The following is a 17,490-nucleotide window of genomic DNA, read 5'->3' on the forward strand; positions in this document are numbered from 1 at the left end:
AACACTAGACTCACACTCAGTGCGGCGAGATGCTCACACTATGAGAGGCATGCGGGAACTGAGACCGACTGAGGGAACAGCAGATTCACGTCTCCCATCTCACGCTCACTCTGGGGCATACGCTCATTGAGTGGAATGGTGGGCAGAATCGCCTGCACTATTTACAGGTATCTTGTTATTTTTCTTTTTTTTTTTTTGCTGAGTGAGTATAGTTGAATTCGCGTAAGTTAAATGCGCGTATGATGTGGCTCACCTGTAATATTACAGATATGTAACAGCAAACTATCCCAGTGCAAAAGAAAGATAGGAAGAATGGTAAGAGGCCAATATGGCTGCATCAGGATCTCTTTAATAATGACCTGAAAACCAAAAAGAAATTCTACAAAGTGGGAACATGGACAAACTGCTAAGGAGGGATATAAAAGAACAGCACAAACATGTAGGGACAAAATCAGAAAGGCTATGGCACAAAGTGAGTTATATGTAGTAAGGGACATAAGAGGCAGTAAGAGGAGGTTCTATAAATACATTGGGAATAAGGGAAAGACAAAGGAAAGTGTAGGTCCACTATTTAGTGGGAAAAGAGAGGTAATAATGGATGACATCAAGAAGACTGAGGTGTTTTATGTCTATTTTGCATCAGTCGTCACTAAAAAGGTTGGAACCAGATACATAACACAACTAATATTAACTCACACCAAATAGGGAAGGAACAGGTTAAAAAACATTTAGATGTATTCAAGTGGGCAGGGTCTGACAAAAATCACCCTAGAATACTAAAGGACCTAGCTGAAGCAATCTCGGAACAGTCAGCGACTATCTTAGAGAATTCATGGAGGATGGGTGAGGTCCCAAAGGACTGGAGAAAGGCAAACATAGTACCTATCTTTAAAATGCAGAAAAAGAGGACTCGAGGAATTACAGACCAGTCAGCCTAACTTCAATACCTGGAAAGATTCTGGAACAAATTATTAATTAATTTGTAAGCACCTAGATGACAATAGGGCAATAAGTAATAGCCAACATGGATTTTTCAATAATCATGCCAAACCAACTTAATTTCCTTCTTTGACAGGGTTACTGGCCTAGGGGATAGGGAGAAGCAGTAGAAATGACATATTTTGATGTAGTAAAGCTTTTGACACAATCCCACATGACAATCTTATAAACAAACTAGGGAAATATGGTCTAGATGAAATACTTTAAGGTGAGTGCCTCATCAGTGGAAAGACTGTACTCAAAGAATAGTTAGCAATGATTTGCTGTCAATCTGTTATGATATATCCTTGTGGAGTCCCACAGAACTCAGTCCTGGGTCCATTACTATTCAATATTTTCATTTTTGACTTGGATAACGGAGTGGAGAGTATGCTAATAAAATTCGCAGATGTCATTAAGTTGTGAGAGGTTGTAAGCTCTTTGGGGCACAAAATGAGAATTCAGAACCACCTTGACAAATTGAAGAATTTGTCTGAAATCAACCAGATGAAATTCAATAAAGACAAGTGCAAAGTACTACATGTGCTGAGGAAGGCAAAATCAAAAGCATAATTAAAAAATGGTGAGTAACTGGCTAGGCAGTAGTACCGAAAAGAATTTGGGAGTTATAGTGGATCACAAATTGAATATAAGCCAACAATGCAGTCGCAAAAGAAAAGTGTAATACCATTCTGGGATATGTTAACAGGAGTGTCATCTGTAGGACATTGGAGGTCATTCTCCCACTCTATTTGGCACTGGTGAGGTCTCAGCTGGAGTACTGTGTCCAGTTCCGGGCACCATGCTTTAGGAATGGACAAATTGGAGCGAGTCCAGAGAAGCGTAACAAAAATGATAAAAGGTTTAGAAAACCTGACCTATGGGGAAAAGTTAGTAAAACCAGGCTTGTTTAGTTTTGAGAAAAGAAGACTGAAGGGGAACCCGATAACAGTCTTCAAATATGCGAAGAGTTCTTGTAAAGAGGATGGTGATCAATTATTTTCAATGTCCACTGAAGGAAGAACAGAAAGGGATCGCCTTAACCTGAAGCAAGGGAGATTTAGGTTAGACATTATGAAAAAGCTTTCTAACTATAAAGACAGATAAGTATATAGGTGTCTCAGGAAGGTTTTGGAATCCCCATGACTAGAGATTAACAGTTTTGACAAACACGTATCAGTAGGGCTTAAATTCAGCTGGAGCCATCCAGAGTGGAGCTCCAGTAAATATTGTCAAACCCGTGGAAGCCCCAGCGCGCTCCATGGGGCTGAAGCCCCAAGGCAGCCTGTGTGGCTGAAACCCCAATCCTGGTGCCTTCCTGTGTGGCTAAAACCCGAGCCCCGCCCTGCAGCTGAAGCCAAGATCCCTGAATTGGGGTGGGGGTTGGGGAGCTCCAGGAAATAGTCTCTGAGAAATTAAGCTCTGCCTGTCTCAGCAAATTTAGACTGTAAAAACATTACATTATTACTGTTACCCTTGTCTTAATTTGTCCTTCCCTCCTAGTGTTGTTCACAGTCACTTGTTGTGTCCTGTCTTAAACTAGATAATGCAGCCACTTTTTCTTCTGTGTTTCAACCCAGCAAAGCATGGCCTCGATGCCGACAGGACCCCACGGGCACCACTGGAATAACCACCACCTCTCACTTAGCGAACAATCAGTAAATCTGTACAATCTGTAGTGAAGAATTCTGTAAATGCAATGAGTTCTCAGATTTTTCCACCTGCCCCGAAAGATTACCAACATGCTGATTTTAGGCATGTTCCTGCAGTTGTTACTCAGATATAACTTCTACTGAATAAGAACTGCTAGGCCAGTCCCTAGTGGTTTTGACCTTATTGTTATTATTTGTATTGCAGTAGCACCCAAGAGCCCCAGTCTTGGACCAGGACCCCAATGTGTTAATCACTGTACAAACACAGAACAAAAAATGATTCCTGTTTCTAAGGGATTACTCTTTTGAAAAACTACAGTTTTGAATTCCAGTATTATTTTGACAGGTTTCAGAGGGTAGCCGTGTTAGTCTGTATCAGCAAAAACAATGAGGAGTTCTTGTGGCACCTTAGAGACTAACAAATGTATTTGGGTATAAGCTTTCATGGGCTATAACCCACTTCATCAGATGCATGAAAGCTTATGCCCAAATACATTTGTTAGTCTCTAAGGTGCCACAAGGACTCCTCGTTGTTTTTAGTATTATTTTGGTTGCTCCAACTCTGATTTTTATTCCAGCATGAGTAGAATTAGACACACTATTTCAAATGCGGCTTTACTAGTTCCTTATACAATGCAAGAATACTGTGCAATATGCAATTTCATACATTTAATTTAAACATGACAGAGATTTTGCTATTTTGTCCATCATTACGCATCATAGCTTTAAATACATAACCATTCTGTATGTGTGAGGGAGAAATACAATGCAATTTTGTATCACACCTTTCATATAAGAATACAGAGCAACTAGTCTCCACATCCAAATAAAAACAAGTAGGTTCATATATCAGAGCAGTTATATCGTGAGATGGATGCAGTGGACACAAAAAACCCAAGCTCATAGTGAATTGTTGTGTATGAAGCGCCTAACATTATTTGGTTGAGTTACATGTCCTTGCCTGCGTCTTGAGATAGGATCTGAGAAATGTCAGGGAGTCAATCTGCTGCCTAGATGGTGGGAACAACATGCAGGAAGGATCCAGTGATCACTGTAGAGAAGGTTTTGGTGGAGTGCAGGGAGAGTGACTGGTAGAGACACAGTGACAAATGTTTGAAATGCAGAGGGATTGGAGAGTGGAAAGGGATGAAAAGAAAGGCAGGGAGGGAGGGAAGTATACCTCAGTGGTTTGAGCATTGGCCTGCTAAACCCAGGATTGTGAGTTCAATCCTTGAGGGGGCCATTTAGGGATCTGGGGCACAAATTGGGGATTGGTCCTGCTTTGAGCAGGGGGTTGGACTAGATGGCCTCCTGAGGTCCCTTCCAACCCTGATATTCTATGATTCTATGAGAGAGATTGGGAATATAGGAAAGGCAATTCCCTGCAGAATGTGGAAGAGGCTGTACGTATCATATTCTGAAATGGGTAAAAAGTCTGCAAGTTTTCCAAGGACTGAGGTGATATATGCTTGCTTTCAAAGGCATCCATCCATTAGTCTCATTATTATTTCACATTTCACAGGCTGATATTTGGAAAGTTGGACTTAGAGACCATAAAGGGTAATATGTAAGAATGTTGGATGTAGAGACCAGGAATCAGGAAATGAATAAGAATAGCAGCACAAGAGTTATTTAGGACAATATCAAATATAGGCAACAATTAGAGTTACAGACTTGGTAAACACTGTAAGGAAGAGAGCTCAGATTTAAGTTGAACATGTACTGTAGGCTACAGCCATTGTGCGTGAATAGAAGACTTGTGTCAAGCAGGGAGATGATGATGGCATACATAGAAGTGAGCACCTCAAGAGCAGGAAGGACCATCACAGAAATAGTTCCACAAAACCAATATTTTTAAAAAATACTGTACTTCTTGTTAGTCTAGACTTTTACAAAATACATACACACTTATCAAAGAAATATGTGATATTTTGAACTTATTTTTGGCATAAAATCTATATTTGCCAAGCATTGTAAAAATTTTCCCCTGGGATGTAATGTCATGGACCTTTTTGGTTTCCTTTGGAGCACTGAGTAGATGAGCTGCTAAAATAAGCTAGGCACATCCCACATGAGTATCTGTAATTACATGGTGGCCTCTGGAACTGGTGGAACTTGGTCCTTCACATATTCTATATCTAAGACTCTATGAAAGCAGTGTCCCTTTTATTAGAACACAAGTTGACATTAACTGACTTGTTACAAGAAAGGCTAGTGAACTTGACCATTCAAAAAGGCACAAAAGTAAGTAACTGCAAAAAGTGCACAATACCCCATCACAAAGGGATGGCTATGTTTTGTCTACGTTAAAAATAAAGTCCTCCGTCCTCAGCACAGGCAGAAATATAGTAAGTTGAAAGTCCAGTTAACAATGTTCTGGAGAACTATCACCCCCTGCATTTTTGTCATAACAGAACAAGTGACTGAAAAATATTTCAGTTTAAAAGCAGTTGCTATGGCTGCTCTATGGAGAACATAAAAAATCAAAAGTTTCTTTGATAAAGATTCATAATATTTTTCACTAACTCAAAATATAACCCAGACTTCATGAAGGGAAATAAGATTTATCTGGTATAATTTAATTCCAATTTCACTTATATCTATTCAGTCATAGAAAATTCAAGTCCCTTTTCCTCTGAATTTAGTTGGAAGACCAGTTTAAATATTTTTAAAAGGTTTATATTTACCTGATGATTCTCTGAGCAGCATACTGATGAAGGGAGCGGAACTGCGCTGACATATTTGCTAAGGCTGCCAGACAATTTGTATGAAGGTATTTGTCCTGTTGGAAAAGAGGGGAAAAAACACATCAAACTGTCCTTTTCATATACACTAAGACCTGTCATAAGAAACCACTCAAAGGACTAACAAACATCCGTTGCTTAACACAGGTGGTCTTCTAATAAAGGTGGAGCAGAATTACACTTTGTATATTTAGAGATGCTTTAATAATGGTCTCTTTAGACATGAATTTGCCTAATAAGGGTGGGCTCTTGTACAGATTTCACTGTACATATATATTTTAAAATCAAAGTTGATATACAACGGGATCATGAATATAATTGATAAATGGTAGAGAAAATAGTCTATACTGCTTTTTAATTCTCTCTCCTTTCCTTTGCCCCAATTCTCTCCAAACTTACCCAACCCTTTTTGCCCTATACTCTGACCTCCATATTAATTATTTCAAAATATTCAACTTCTCCACAACTACCACTAATGTAGCATGTCATAAGTTCTGCTCCTGTATAGTTGGAGTTTCTGAAGCCCATTTTAACTGCCATCTTTCCAGATAAATGTTTAAACATTGGCTCACTCAAAGTCAGAGAACTGCAGAGCACAGACAAAATGGTGGACTCCACAATCCTATGGCTTATGCAATATGTATCTTGCTCACAGGAGAGGCAAATAAACATGGATTGTGCTATTCTTCAAGGGAAGACAATAAATCTTAAACAGCATATTGGAGGGATTAATTTATTGTAATAGATATTAAAAGTGGTAGGGGTTGCTTATTGTATCCTCACCTTTTGCAGAAAATTAGATTCTCCACTCCCAGGCTTTATCTCTAGTCATATGTTTGACCAACCCCTCTACAACATGGAGCAATGTTTAATGATTTCCTTCATTAAGAAGTTCCTCTTCCCTACTCAGGACTAAAATGTGCATTTATTCTCCTTAAGAGTAACACAGACCCCCAGTGCCACATATAAATTCCGAGTATCTTCCATTCTAATTGATGTAAACATGGAGTGGCCTCTGGCTCCTTCTACTACTTATTCTGCCAGTGCCTGGGGAATCTGTATATTATGGCAATCAGTACAGTAGGCTGAAATCAGATATATATTCAAAATTCCATTTCCTATGTCACCTGCACTTGCCTTGCCTGTAACGAGGCTAGATAGAATTCCTGTGCTCCCATGTTCAAAGTATAAAGCTCCTCTTGTGAGCAAGAAGATTCATTCAGCATTGCTGGCTAGAACTTATCCAGGACTCAAAAAAAAAAAAAAAAAAGGGGGGGGGCGCGAAAGAATGGGGGAGTTTCTGGTTCCAACTGAATATTCTGTAAAGCCTCTAAGTTAAACCAGTGGGTAAATCTGCTAAATATTTGGAATTTAATACCAAAATGCAGCCTATTTACAAGAAACCATTTACTGGTTAAATGGCTCGCAAACCCTTATTCCTGTTTATGAAATGTTACTTGACAAAGTACAGCTTACATTTAATCCAATATAAACTCTGCAACCAGTATCAGCTTCCTTGCCTTCCATCTCATTGTGTCTGTTATTTCATGAAACAGAAATTACAGCCAATTAATGTCTGTTTTAAGTAGTTAATAGGGGTGGTGTTAATATTATTACCATACAATTCTCTCATCTATATTTTGGTGTGACCACAGAGATGGTGATTTTGGTTTTAAATTATTTGATCTAGTACAACTAACACCATGTTTTAGTTAATTTTATTGCAAAAGCTTCTCAACATTTTCAGCAATGAAAGAAACGTACAGAAGCCTTTAATGTAGTTTACATGTCTGCTACACACATTAGAGAGATACACTTGAAGTGCTCCTACATTAAAGATCCACAACATATAACCTAATGGATTTTAGGGAAGTCAGAAGTGAAATAATGCATGATGGGGAATGTACCTAAAACAACCATGTTTTGCCAGACATGATCATGATCAACCAGATCTCTCAATTATACTCATAAGAAAAAAAGTAAAAGTAATTTTCTTCCACCCCAATTTCCACAACTGTTTATAAAACTATACTATCAAATAGCAAGGAACCCAAATCCATACTTCTGGATAATTTAATATAGGTAAAAAATCCCACACATAATTTAATGCTGATATTTTTTTCTCTCATCAGAAATCTATTACTTTTTTCAGGAACTATGCAACTACTACTACGACTGGACTTTGTATGTTAGTAATCAAAGCAGCAGACCTGAATGATATCACAGAAACTGCTTTACAAATTCAGAAGCACTTCATACTGTACCTGAGTGCTGACCTTTTTTCTGCCTCCCCCACTGTGTTTAGGTGCTCATTTGCTGCAAAAAGGTTCACTTTTGGTTTTTTTACCTCTGTTTGGAACTGAACTCCAGCTGATGGAAGACTGCAGATATACACTACATATGTAAGTTCTAAATATAACTCTTACCCTTGTCCTTGTCATGTTGTACTGAATGGTTCTTATCACCACCAGTATCAGGAGACTCCCTAGTGAAATCTCGGTTAGAACACGCTCTGAGTACCAAGTGATATTTTTCAATATCTGCAATGAGGAAAAAAAACAGGTTTCAACACCACATTTCAATTGTGAGTGAGATGACATAAAATCATGCAGTTCTCTGGGCTCTTGCTTCCCTCGAGACAAATAAATTACCCTTCAAGTTCAATACACTAAAATGTACTCTGTTCTAGAGTTTCAAAAGATATTGCAGTAGTATCCAACTTGCAGATCTCATTAACTTTGTTCTGCAGGTCATGTGGAGAAGGTACAAAGAGGAAATATGTGAATAAAAAATTACTGGTGTGCTGAACTAACTTTAATTAAGCACTATAAGTGTACACACACACACATATATATACATGTACATATATACACACATATGTAGCCACACCCGCACACATATGTGTGTGGCGAAAGTAAATAAAGAAGTGTTATTTACTCCTTCTCATAACACAAGAACTAGGGGTCACCAAATGAAATTAATAGGCAGCAGGTTTAAAACAAATAAAAGCAATTATTTCTTCACACAACACACAGTCAACCTGTGGAACTGTTTGCCAGAGGATGTTGTGAAGGCCAAGACTATATAACAGGGTTCAAAAAAGAACTAGATAAGTTCATGGAGGATAGGTCCATCAGTGGCTAGGATGGGCAGGGATTGTGTCTCTAGCCTCTGTTTGCCAGAAGCTGGGAATGAGCAATAGGGAATGAATCATTTGATGATTACCTGTTCTGTTCATTCCCTCTGGGGCACCTGGCATTGGCCAATGTCAGAAGACAGGCTACTGGGCTAGATGGACCTTTGCTCTGACCGAGTATGGCTGTTCTTATGTTCTTATGCAAAGTGAAACCTGTCTTGAAAGTCTATTTAAGAGACTAGCAAAGATCAGCTGTTTATCATGACTAGAGCTCCTAGGTTCTATGGACAATACAAATAAATTTATAATAGAGGTATCTCATTAAAGGTGGAGAAGAATTGTACTCAGTGCATTTGGGAATACTCTGGGAAGACTAGTGAAATAGGAAGTTGTCTAATAAGGGTGGTTACACGTAGAGTAAATGAAAGAAATTAGTATGAGTTAAGTTTCAATGCAATATATGAGATTTACAAAAAAATATAATAGCATAAAAATGCATGCGAAATGTATACAACGAAACCTATGCAATAGTTTAACAATTTATTAGCAAACCTCTTGTCTTGAGACCATTCAAAAATAATCTCAAAACAACAGAGTACTGTTCTGCTCCACATTTATTAAACAGCCACCCTGTTAAGGGACAGATTTGTCAGCCCTCCGAATGGTCATTTATTGTAGGTTTAAATCAACATTAGTAATAAAATGAGACAAGGAACTGCCTCTTGTTAACAAAGCCAGTACAAAACCTTCGCTTAGCATGGATGAAATTTCAAAAGCCCAATTTATTTATTTACCAATAAAATTTACAGAATTTTTAAATATTGCGCTCAGAATTTTTAATTTTTTTGGTGCAGAATTTTTAATTTTTTGCACAGAATGCCCTCAGGAGTAAGTATGATAAGTAAATCCTCGTGGCAGATGTAGTTTTCAAGTCAGTCAATCAGTCTCAGATCCACTGAGTTTTTTACATCATTTTATCTCCCCAGAAAGGGAATTCAGTCTACGTGCATCTTGACATATTTACAAGTTATGAGATAATTTACAAGTTATGAAATAAGAGTACATAGAGAGGTCTATGCTAAAGGAACAACAGAGACTATGGCTATCTTTTCCTTTTCCAGTTGTGGTTTAAAGGAATTGTTATGAATCATTTTGTTAGCTAGGTTCCCCTTCCGCATTCCTGGAACCAGACCATCTTTTACAAAGTGTTGAATAGAAAGCGTTCAGACTCAAACACACCCTTTAAAAATAACATTTTGTGCATCTGTATTGCACCACATGCACAAGTATTCACTTCCTTCCTATAATTAAACTTCTAGTTTAAGAGTCAAATTAAAAGCAGCCCTTGGCAGAGCTCAAATTGGACTGGTACAGACCAGTACATCAGGACTAGAATATTTTGCCAACGTATCAGCACTTCAGTGACTCCTGAGTCTTCAGTTATTCTTCTAAAAAGAAAAGGAGTACTTGTGGCACCTTAGAGACTAACCAACTTATCTGAGCATAAGCTTTCGTGAGCGACAGCTCACTTCATCGGATGCATACTGTGGAAAATACAGAAGATGTTATACTTTTTCTTCTGTATTTTCCACAGTATGCATCCGATGAAGTGAGCTGTCGCTCACGAAAGCTTATGCTCAAATAAATTGGTTAATCTCTAAGGTGCCACAAGTACTCCTTTTCTTTTTGCAAATACAGACTAACACGGCTGTTACTCTGAAACCAGTTATTCTTCTGGGAGCCCAGGCTGTATCCAAGTTCCACACCCTACTTCAAAGTGAGGGATACTACTACTGGTCAACTTCCCTAAAGCCAATCCTGTCTAATAACTACTTTCACTCTACTGGATGGAGCCCAACCTCAGCATAAGGAATAGGAGGGTGGGAAGATGGGAGAATATACAGAGGCAACATCCCCACTTGTCTTTCAGGGTGATTGTGTTCATCTTCTCATCTCTTCTTTGGATGTCACCAAGAAAGACCAATACTCTCTCTTTTCCAAGTAAAGGCTCTTCAGATGACAAACATATTCCAAAGAAGCAGCAATGAAAAACTGTCCTCTCGTCTGCTGACTTTTACAGCCTCTAGGGTAACAGACTGAGAGGGAAATCTTTCCTCCAGAAGAGAAAAGGATCAGGAGGTGGCAGCCACTATTCTCAGAAAGAAACAGAGACCTGAAGGGGTGGTCACTACAATACACACACAGACAAAGGGAGGAGGTGACACCAGATGCTACTTCAGGTTCTGGCATCTTTACACTCACTTCCTCTCTGGGATTAATGGGGTGGATCAAGGATTTGCATATACACCCCTCCCCCTTTCAAACAGGAGTCACAGGAGGTACCTAAAGCAAAAGAGGGAGTCCTATGGGAAAGGCTTTAAAACGTTCTATACAGAAAGTGTCCGGGTTTCACAAAATAAAATGCATTCGGTGAAACTCCAGAAAGTTTTTTAAAAAGTTACAAGATGTCTTGTGAACCAGAAGTCCTAACATATACAATTACCAGAAAAAGAGGGCAGCCTGTGTTCTGAAGTCTACAGGGGATTCTGGAGGAATGCAGCATTAAGGTTGTTAACTCTGCAAAAAATGTGCCACAACATTTGGAATGAAAGCAAAAAAGTATAGGAGGTTGTTATTAAAAAGTACACTAGGGGTGTCTTACCATTACACTTAACATTAGTATATAATGGCAATTTGGTATACTGGAAATCATGGCATTGTAATTCCACATGATTACAGGACAAATGCATTTGAAAATAAATGCACTGGTTGTGCCTCAACAGAGAGAGCCCATTATTCTTTAGTGATATTGTAGTCCTGGGACATACGTTAGTCTGCAAGAATGTACCTCTCTAAATATGGATGTCAGAGCTCAGGGCAAATGCACCACTCAAGGGTTCAGCAAGAGTACCCAACTCTCAGGCTTCCAGCTCCCCAGCTGTTGCCTCTCTTGAGTGGAGATGCACATCTCTCCTCCTTCTGACTGGCTACACCCAGACTGCCCCATTCCCTTGCCTCTGCTGTGTAATTCCCAGCACAGACAGGTTCCCTAGGCCACCTGCTTGCTTTCTCTTCAGAGATAGATAACAGATATAATTTACCACACTGTTCTTTCTAAGCAAGCCTACTCTATTCTTAAGGTACAAAGCATTACAGAAAAAACATTAAAAACAATAAAAGAACCTACATGTATGTTAATAAACTTATCAGAGTTCATACCAGCTCTCACAGGGGCTCTGGCAACCGCAGTCTTTTAATAAAAAGAAGAGGAGTACTTGTGGCACCTTAGAGACTAACCAATTTATTTGAGCATGAGCTTTCGTGAGCTACAGCTCACAAAAGCTCATGCTCAAATAAATTGGTTAGTCTCTAAGGTGCCACAAGTACTCCTCTTCTTTTTGCGAATACAGACTAACATGGCTGTTACTCTGAAACCAGTCTTTTAATAATCCATTGTAAGGGCATCCTTGTGGTAACAAGTTCATCAAAGCTTCAGCTCAGAACAAGCACAGTGTCTTATGAAGCCTCAGTAGGCCAAGTTTTTCCTATCCTCCCCTAAGGATTGGGGGCCTCTGTGGATCAGAGGTCTTGTCCATTTGCTGGATCAGGAAGAAGGCCCCAAGTCAGCTGAAAATCAAGGTTTTTACCCAAAAGTCTGTTCTTTGTCTACTGGTCTCTGGAGAATTCTGTTTGAATTAGTATATGCATATCTTTCCAGGGGAACTTCAAAGGCTAATAACAGAGGAAGTTCATTAGTGTCATCCCCCCCCACTAGAGAAGGTACATACAATGTCACAACAACACATATACAGTTGTACTTTTAATAAAATTTACTTCTAAAGATGTTAATTCAAACTCAGCAAGGTTTAACTTAACTCAATAAAGTTTATCTTAATTCCATAAAGTTTCTTCAAGATACTGTCAGTCTGTCCCAATGGGTATTTAAATAACAAATGAATGGCTTGATTTTTAGAGATATGTAGCACTCACACTTCTCACCGATGATAGTGGAAGCAGCTGTGGGAAGAATCTCTGATAGTCACACTATTTCCTTCTTTGACAGAGTTACTGGCCAACTGGATAGGTATAAGCAGGTAACATGACTTGTCTTGACATTAGTAAAGCTTTTGATAATCCCACATGACATTCTCATAAGCAAACTACGGAAACATGATGTAGATGAAATTACTACAAAGTGTGTGCACAACTGGTTGAAAAATCATATTCAAAGAGCAGTTATCAATGATTCGCTGTCAAACTGAGAGGATGTATCTAGTGAAGTCCTGCGGGACTTCTACCTCCTGAACTATTCAACCTTTTCATTAATGGAATGGAAAAGACAGTTACCTTTTTGTAACTGGTTTCAGAGTAACAGCCGTGTTAGACTGGAGTTCTTCGAGATGTGTTGCTCATGTCCATTCCATTGTAGGTATGCGTGCTCGGTACACGCACCAGTGCCGGAAGTTTTTCCCTCAGAGGTATCTGTGGGGGACCGGCTCTGGTGCCCTCTGGAGTGGTGACTGTATGCTGCGGTATAAGGGGCGCTGCTGGTTCCCCCAACCCTCAGTTCCTTCTTGCTGGAAACTCTGACAGTGGGGAAGGAGGATGGGTCATGGAATGGACATGAGCAGCACCAGTTACGAAAAGGTAAACATCTTTTCTTCTTCAAGTGCTTGCTCATGTCCATTCCAGGTGCCTCCCAAGCAGTACCACCGGAGGTGGGTAGGAGTTCACGGACGTGTCGACTGTAACACAGCTCTGCCAAATCCAGCATCATCTCTGGCCTGCTGGGTGATGGCTTAATGTGCTGTGAACATGTGCACTGAAGACCACATGGCAGCCCTGCAGATGTCTTGGATGGGTCGGTGTGCTACGAAGGCTGCTGAGGACGCTCGTGCTCTGGTTGAGTGGGCCCTTACGTGGTGGTTCGACCGAACTAAGTCATAACAGGTCTGGATTCAGGAGGTGATCCAGTTCAAGATCCTCTGAGAGAACACCGGACACCTTTCATCCTGTCCACTGTTGTGATGAAGAGTTGGGTCGATACGCAGAAGGACTTGGTGAGCTCCAGGTAGAACGCTAGGGCGCACTGGCCATCCAAGGTGTGCAGCTGCCTCTCCTCCGCAGTTGAGTGCAGCTTTGGACAGAAAACCAGGAGAAAGATATCCTAGTTAACACAGAAGTGGGACACTACCTTAGGCAAGAATGTAGGGTGGGAGGGTCGCAGCTGGATCTTGTCCTTGTAGAAAACCATGAAAGGAGGCTCCGAAGTGAAGGCTTTAATCTTGGATACTTGCCTTGCCGAGGTAATGGCTATAAGGAAAGCAATCTTGACAGATGTGAAATGGAACACGAGACCAAGGACCCAAAGGGAGGCTCCAGGAGCCTTGAGAGGACGATGTTGAGGTCCCATTGCAGAATCAGGTCCTGGACCAGTGGGAAGAGTCACTCTTGTCCTTTTAGGAACCGGATGAACATGTCATGTGAGAACACCGATTTGCCCTGGACATGCTGGTGGAAAGCCGATATGGCTGCTAAGTGCACCTTGATGGAGAAAGCGTGAGGCCTTGATGCTTAAGGTGTAGCAGGTAATCAAGGATGGATTGCAAAGACGACCTCGTTGGGGAGATGCTACGCTTCTCCGCCCAGCAGGAGAATCACTTCCACTTTGCCAGGTAAGTCGCTCTGCTGGAGGGTTTTCTGCTTTCCAAGAGGACTTGCTGTACCTGACTGGAGCAGGCCCTTTCCTCTCGGTTCAGCCATTCACCAAGCCGTTAGGTGAAGGGAGGGAAAGTTCGGGTGCAGGACCCATCCGTGGTCTTGCAAGAGGAGATCTGGGAGGCTGGGCAATGGCCATGTGGGAGCCACGGCCAGGTCCATGAGCATGCCGAACCAACGTTGGCAAGGCTACGCTGGGGCAGTCATGAGACTCATGCTTTGTCTGTTTTGACTTTTGCTAGTATCCTGCTGACCAGTGGAAACAGCGGGAATGTGTATGTCAGATCCTCTTCCGATGACAGAAGGAAGGTGTCAGTGAGGGAGTCCCTGCTTAGGGCCTGGAGGGAACAGAACTGCTGGCACGTCCTGTTCTGTCTGGTGGTGAACAGGTTCACTCGGGGAGTTTCCCACCTTCAGAAGAGGACCTGGACAACCTCCGGGTGGAGGGACCACTTGTGGTGAGAGAAGGAGGATCTGCTGAGGTGATCCGTCAGCGCATTCTGGATGCCAGGGAGGTACGATGCCTCGAGGTGGATGTCGTGCTGGATGCAGAAGTCCCACAATCGGAACGCTTCCTGACACAGAGCCAACGAGCGGGCTCCCCCTTGCCTCTTGATGTAGAACATTGAGGCCATGTTGTCTGTGAGTATCCATACCACTTGACTGGAAAGATGTGGCAGGAAGACTCCGCAGGCTAGGCGGACTGCTCTGAGTTCCCTGACGTTTATGTGCAATGTCAGTTCCTCTGGGGACCATGTTTCTTGGGTCCGCAGCTCGCCGAGATGTGCTCCCCAACCGAGGTCGGAGGCATCCGATATTAGAGATACCAACGATCGAGGACTCTTGAAGGGAACTCCTTCTAGGACCACCCTCAAGTTGGTCCACCACTGCAGGGAGGTAAATACGTTCGGTGGGATTGTGATGACTTGTCCAGATGATCCCTGGACAGGGCATAGACTGTTGCCAGCCGCCGTTGGAGGGGTCACACTCTGAGCCTCTCATGGTGGATGACATAAGTACACACCAGCATGTGGTCCAACAGCCTGAGGCAGACCCAGGCTGTGGTGAGGGGATATGCAGAGACACTGGCAATGAGACCTGCCATCGTCTTGAACCTGTCCTGTGGCAGAAATGCTCTGGCACGGGTAGAGTTGAGGACAGCTCTGATAAACTAAATTTTCTGTACTGGAATTAACATTAATTTTTCCTCGTTTATCAGCAGGCCCACGGCACAGCACATGACCTGTAGTTCTGAGACGTCACGCTGGACCTGAGACCTGGAGCGGCCCTTGATGAGCCAGTCATTGAGGTACGGGTAAATCTGGATACCCCAACACCTGAGGTAAGCAGCCTCCACAGCCATGCACTTGATAAACACCCTTGGGGCTGTAGCCAGGCCGAATGGGAACACCACAAACTGGTAAGGAGCGGATCCCACTGTGAAGCGCAGGAATTGTCTGTGTCTTTGGCATATTGATATGTGGAAGTAAGCGTCCTTCAAAATAGAGGGCAGCGTACCAGTCTCCCAGATCCAGAGGGGATGATGGAGGCCAGAGAGACCATGCGAAACTTCAACTTCTTGAGGCATTTGTTGACGTCTCGCAGGTCCAGGATGGGTCTCAGACCCACTTTGGCCTTTGGGATTAGAAAGTACCGGGAGAAAAACCCCTTGCCTCTGTACTCTTGAGGGACTTCCTTCACAGGTCCCACTTGCAGAAGGCCTTTTACCTCCTGCGCGAGCAGGCTCTCATGAGAAGGGTCCCTGAAGAGGGACAGGGAAGGAGTGTGTGTGGGGGGGAAGAAATAAACTGTAGGGTATAACCCTGAGCCACGGTGTTGAGAACCCAGCGGTCCAAAGTTAGGGAGGCCCAGGCAGGGACAGAAGGTTGGAAAAATGCCAGGAAGCAGGATCCGGGATACAGGCTGGGAGGGTGCCCTCTGGCGCACCCTCAAAATGCCCACGTACCAGCCTGCTGGTTGCGGGTGGAGCTCGACTGAGCAGAGGACGCCAGCTGGTGGCCTTGCCAGCATTTATAGCCTTTGCCCTTCTTACGGGAGGGATCCAATCTGTTCTGGTTTCCAAACCCTTGGGGCTGCTGCGGCTTAAACCACTTTCTAGCCAGGCCTGGGGCGTAGAGGCCCAGGGTCCATAATGTTGCCTGGGAGTCCTTCAGCCTTTGCAATTTTGTGTGTGTTTGTTCAACAGAGCTTGGCCATCAAATGGGAGATCCTGTATTGACCGACCTCCGTCAACAAGCCCGATGACTGCAGCCAGGATGCCCTTCTCATCGAGATGGCAGAGCTCATGGTTCTGGCCGCAGAGTCCACCACGTCTGAGGCCACCTGGAGGGCTGCTGTAGCCACTGCTTTGCCCTAATTGAGGATCACCCGGAACTCCTTCCTGGGGTCCTTGGGCTGCGAATCCTTGAACTTGGACATGGACTGCCACATGTTAAAACTGTAGCGGCCAAGCAGGCTCTGATAGTTGACCACCCACAGCTAGAGGCTCAATGATGAATACATTTTCCTTTTGAATAAATAGAGTCTCTTTGAGTTCTTGTTTTTGGGGAGGTTGCATCTGGTTGGCCTTGCCTTTCCCGTTCATTAATGGGTGAGACCACCAGTGAGCTTGGGGCAGGGTGTTTGTAAAGGTAGCAGGCACACAGTACTTTTGTTCTGCCCTTTTGGAGATGGGAGCAGTGAGGAGATGGGAGCGGTGATGAGGGAGTCTGCCACAAGGATTTTGTAATTTTTGTTACCACCTTGTGCAAGGGCACAAGGGCTGGAGCCACCAAGCTGAGGACTTCAAATAGACAGTCTGAGGGTTCCTCCAGCTCCTCAGCATGTAGCCCCAAGTTTGAGGCGACCCACTTTAGTAGCTCCTGATGGGCTCTGGAATCATCCGGTGGGACTGGACGAGGGGCCCCTGTGATCGCCTCGTCAGCCAAGGATAAGGAGAAAGCAGGCACAGGAGGATCTGCCACCTCAGATGACTGTTCAAGTGGTCCCTCAATGGGGCCTGGGTGAATCTGAGGAGTCTTTTCCCCAGTCACCTTCATATCGGGGGGCGGTCGGGAGATGGGGGCCGATGGTTTATTTGAGGCCACCGAGGCCGACCAGAGCCCTTGCAAGGGCTGCGGGAACCCCCCGGGATTTCAAGGATGCCGGAGGTAGGCCACTGGCCCTGGGGCCACAGTGCTTCGGGCAGTACCACACACATAATGGGTACCCTGATGTGGGACCCTGGACCGCTGGTAAAGAC

The 17,490-nt window shown here is 42.9% G+C and overlaps 1 protein-coding gene across 4 annotated transcripts in view; it reads right to left on the bottom strand.

Moving 5' to 3' along the window:
* DYM (dymeclin) overlaps window positions 1-17,490 on the bottom strand; it is a 382,693-nt gene that overhangs the window by 139,597 nt on the left and 225,606 nt on the right. For all 4 annotated transcript variants that reach the window (XR_013346107.1, XM_077816663.1, XM_077816662.1 and 1 more), the window contains 2 exons: window positions 7,801-7,914; window positions 5,318-5,412 (listed from right to left, as the gene is read on the bottom strand). Coding sequence is in view for 3 of the 4 variants with exons in the window: in XM_077816663.1 (XP_077672789.1) it covers window positions 5,318-5,412; window positions 7,801-7,914 (209 nt within the window). In the remaining variant the exon portion in view is untranslated. The remainder of the gene's footprint in view (window positions 1-5,317; window positions 5,413-7,800; window positions 7,915-17,490) is intronic.

The sequence above is a fragment of the Eretmochelys imbricata genome, chromosome 5, assembly GCF_965152235.1.
Source record: "Eretmochelys imbricata isolate rEreImb1 chromosome 5, rEreImb1.hap1, whole genome shotgun sequence".
NCBI classification, from domain to species: domain Eukaryota; kingdom Metazoa; phylum Chordata; order Testudines; family Cheloniidae; genus Eretmochelys; species Eretmochelys imbricata.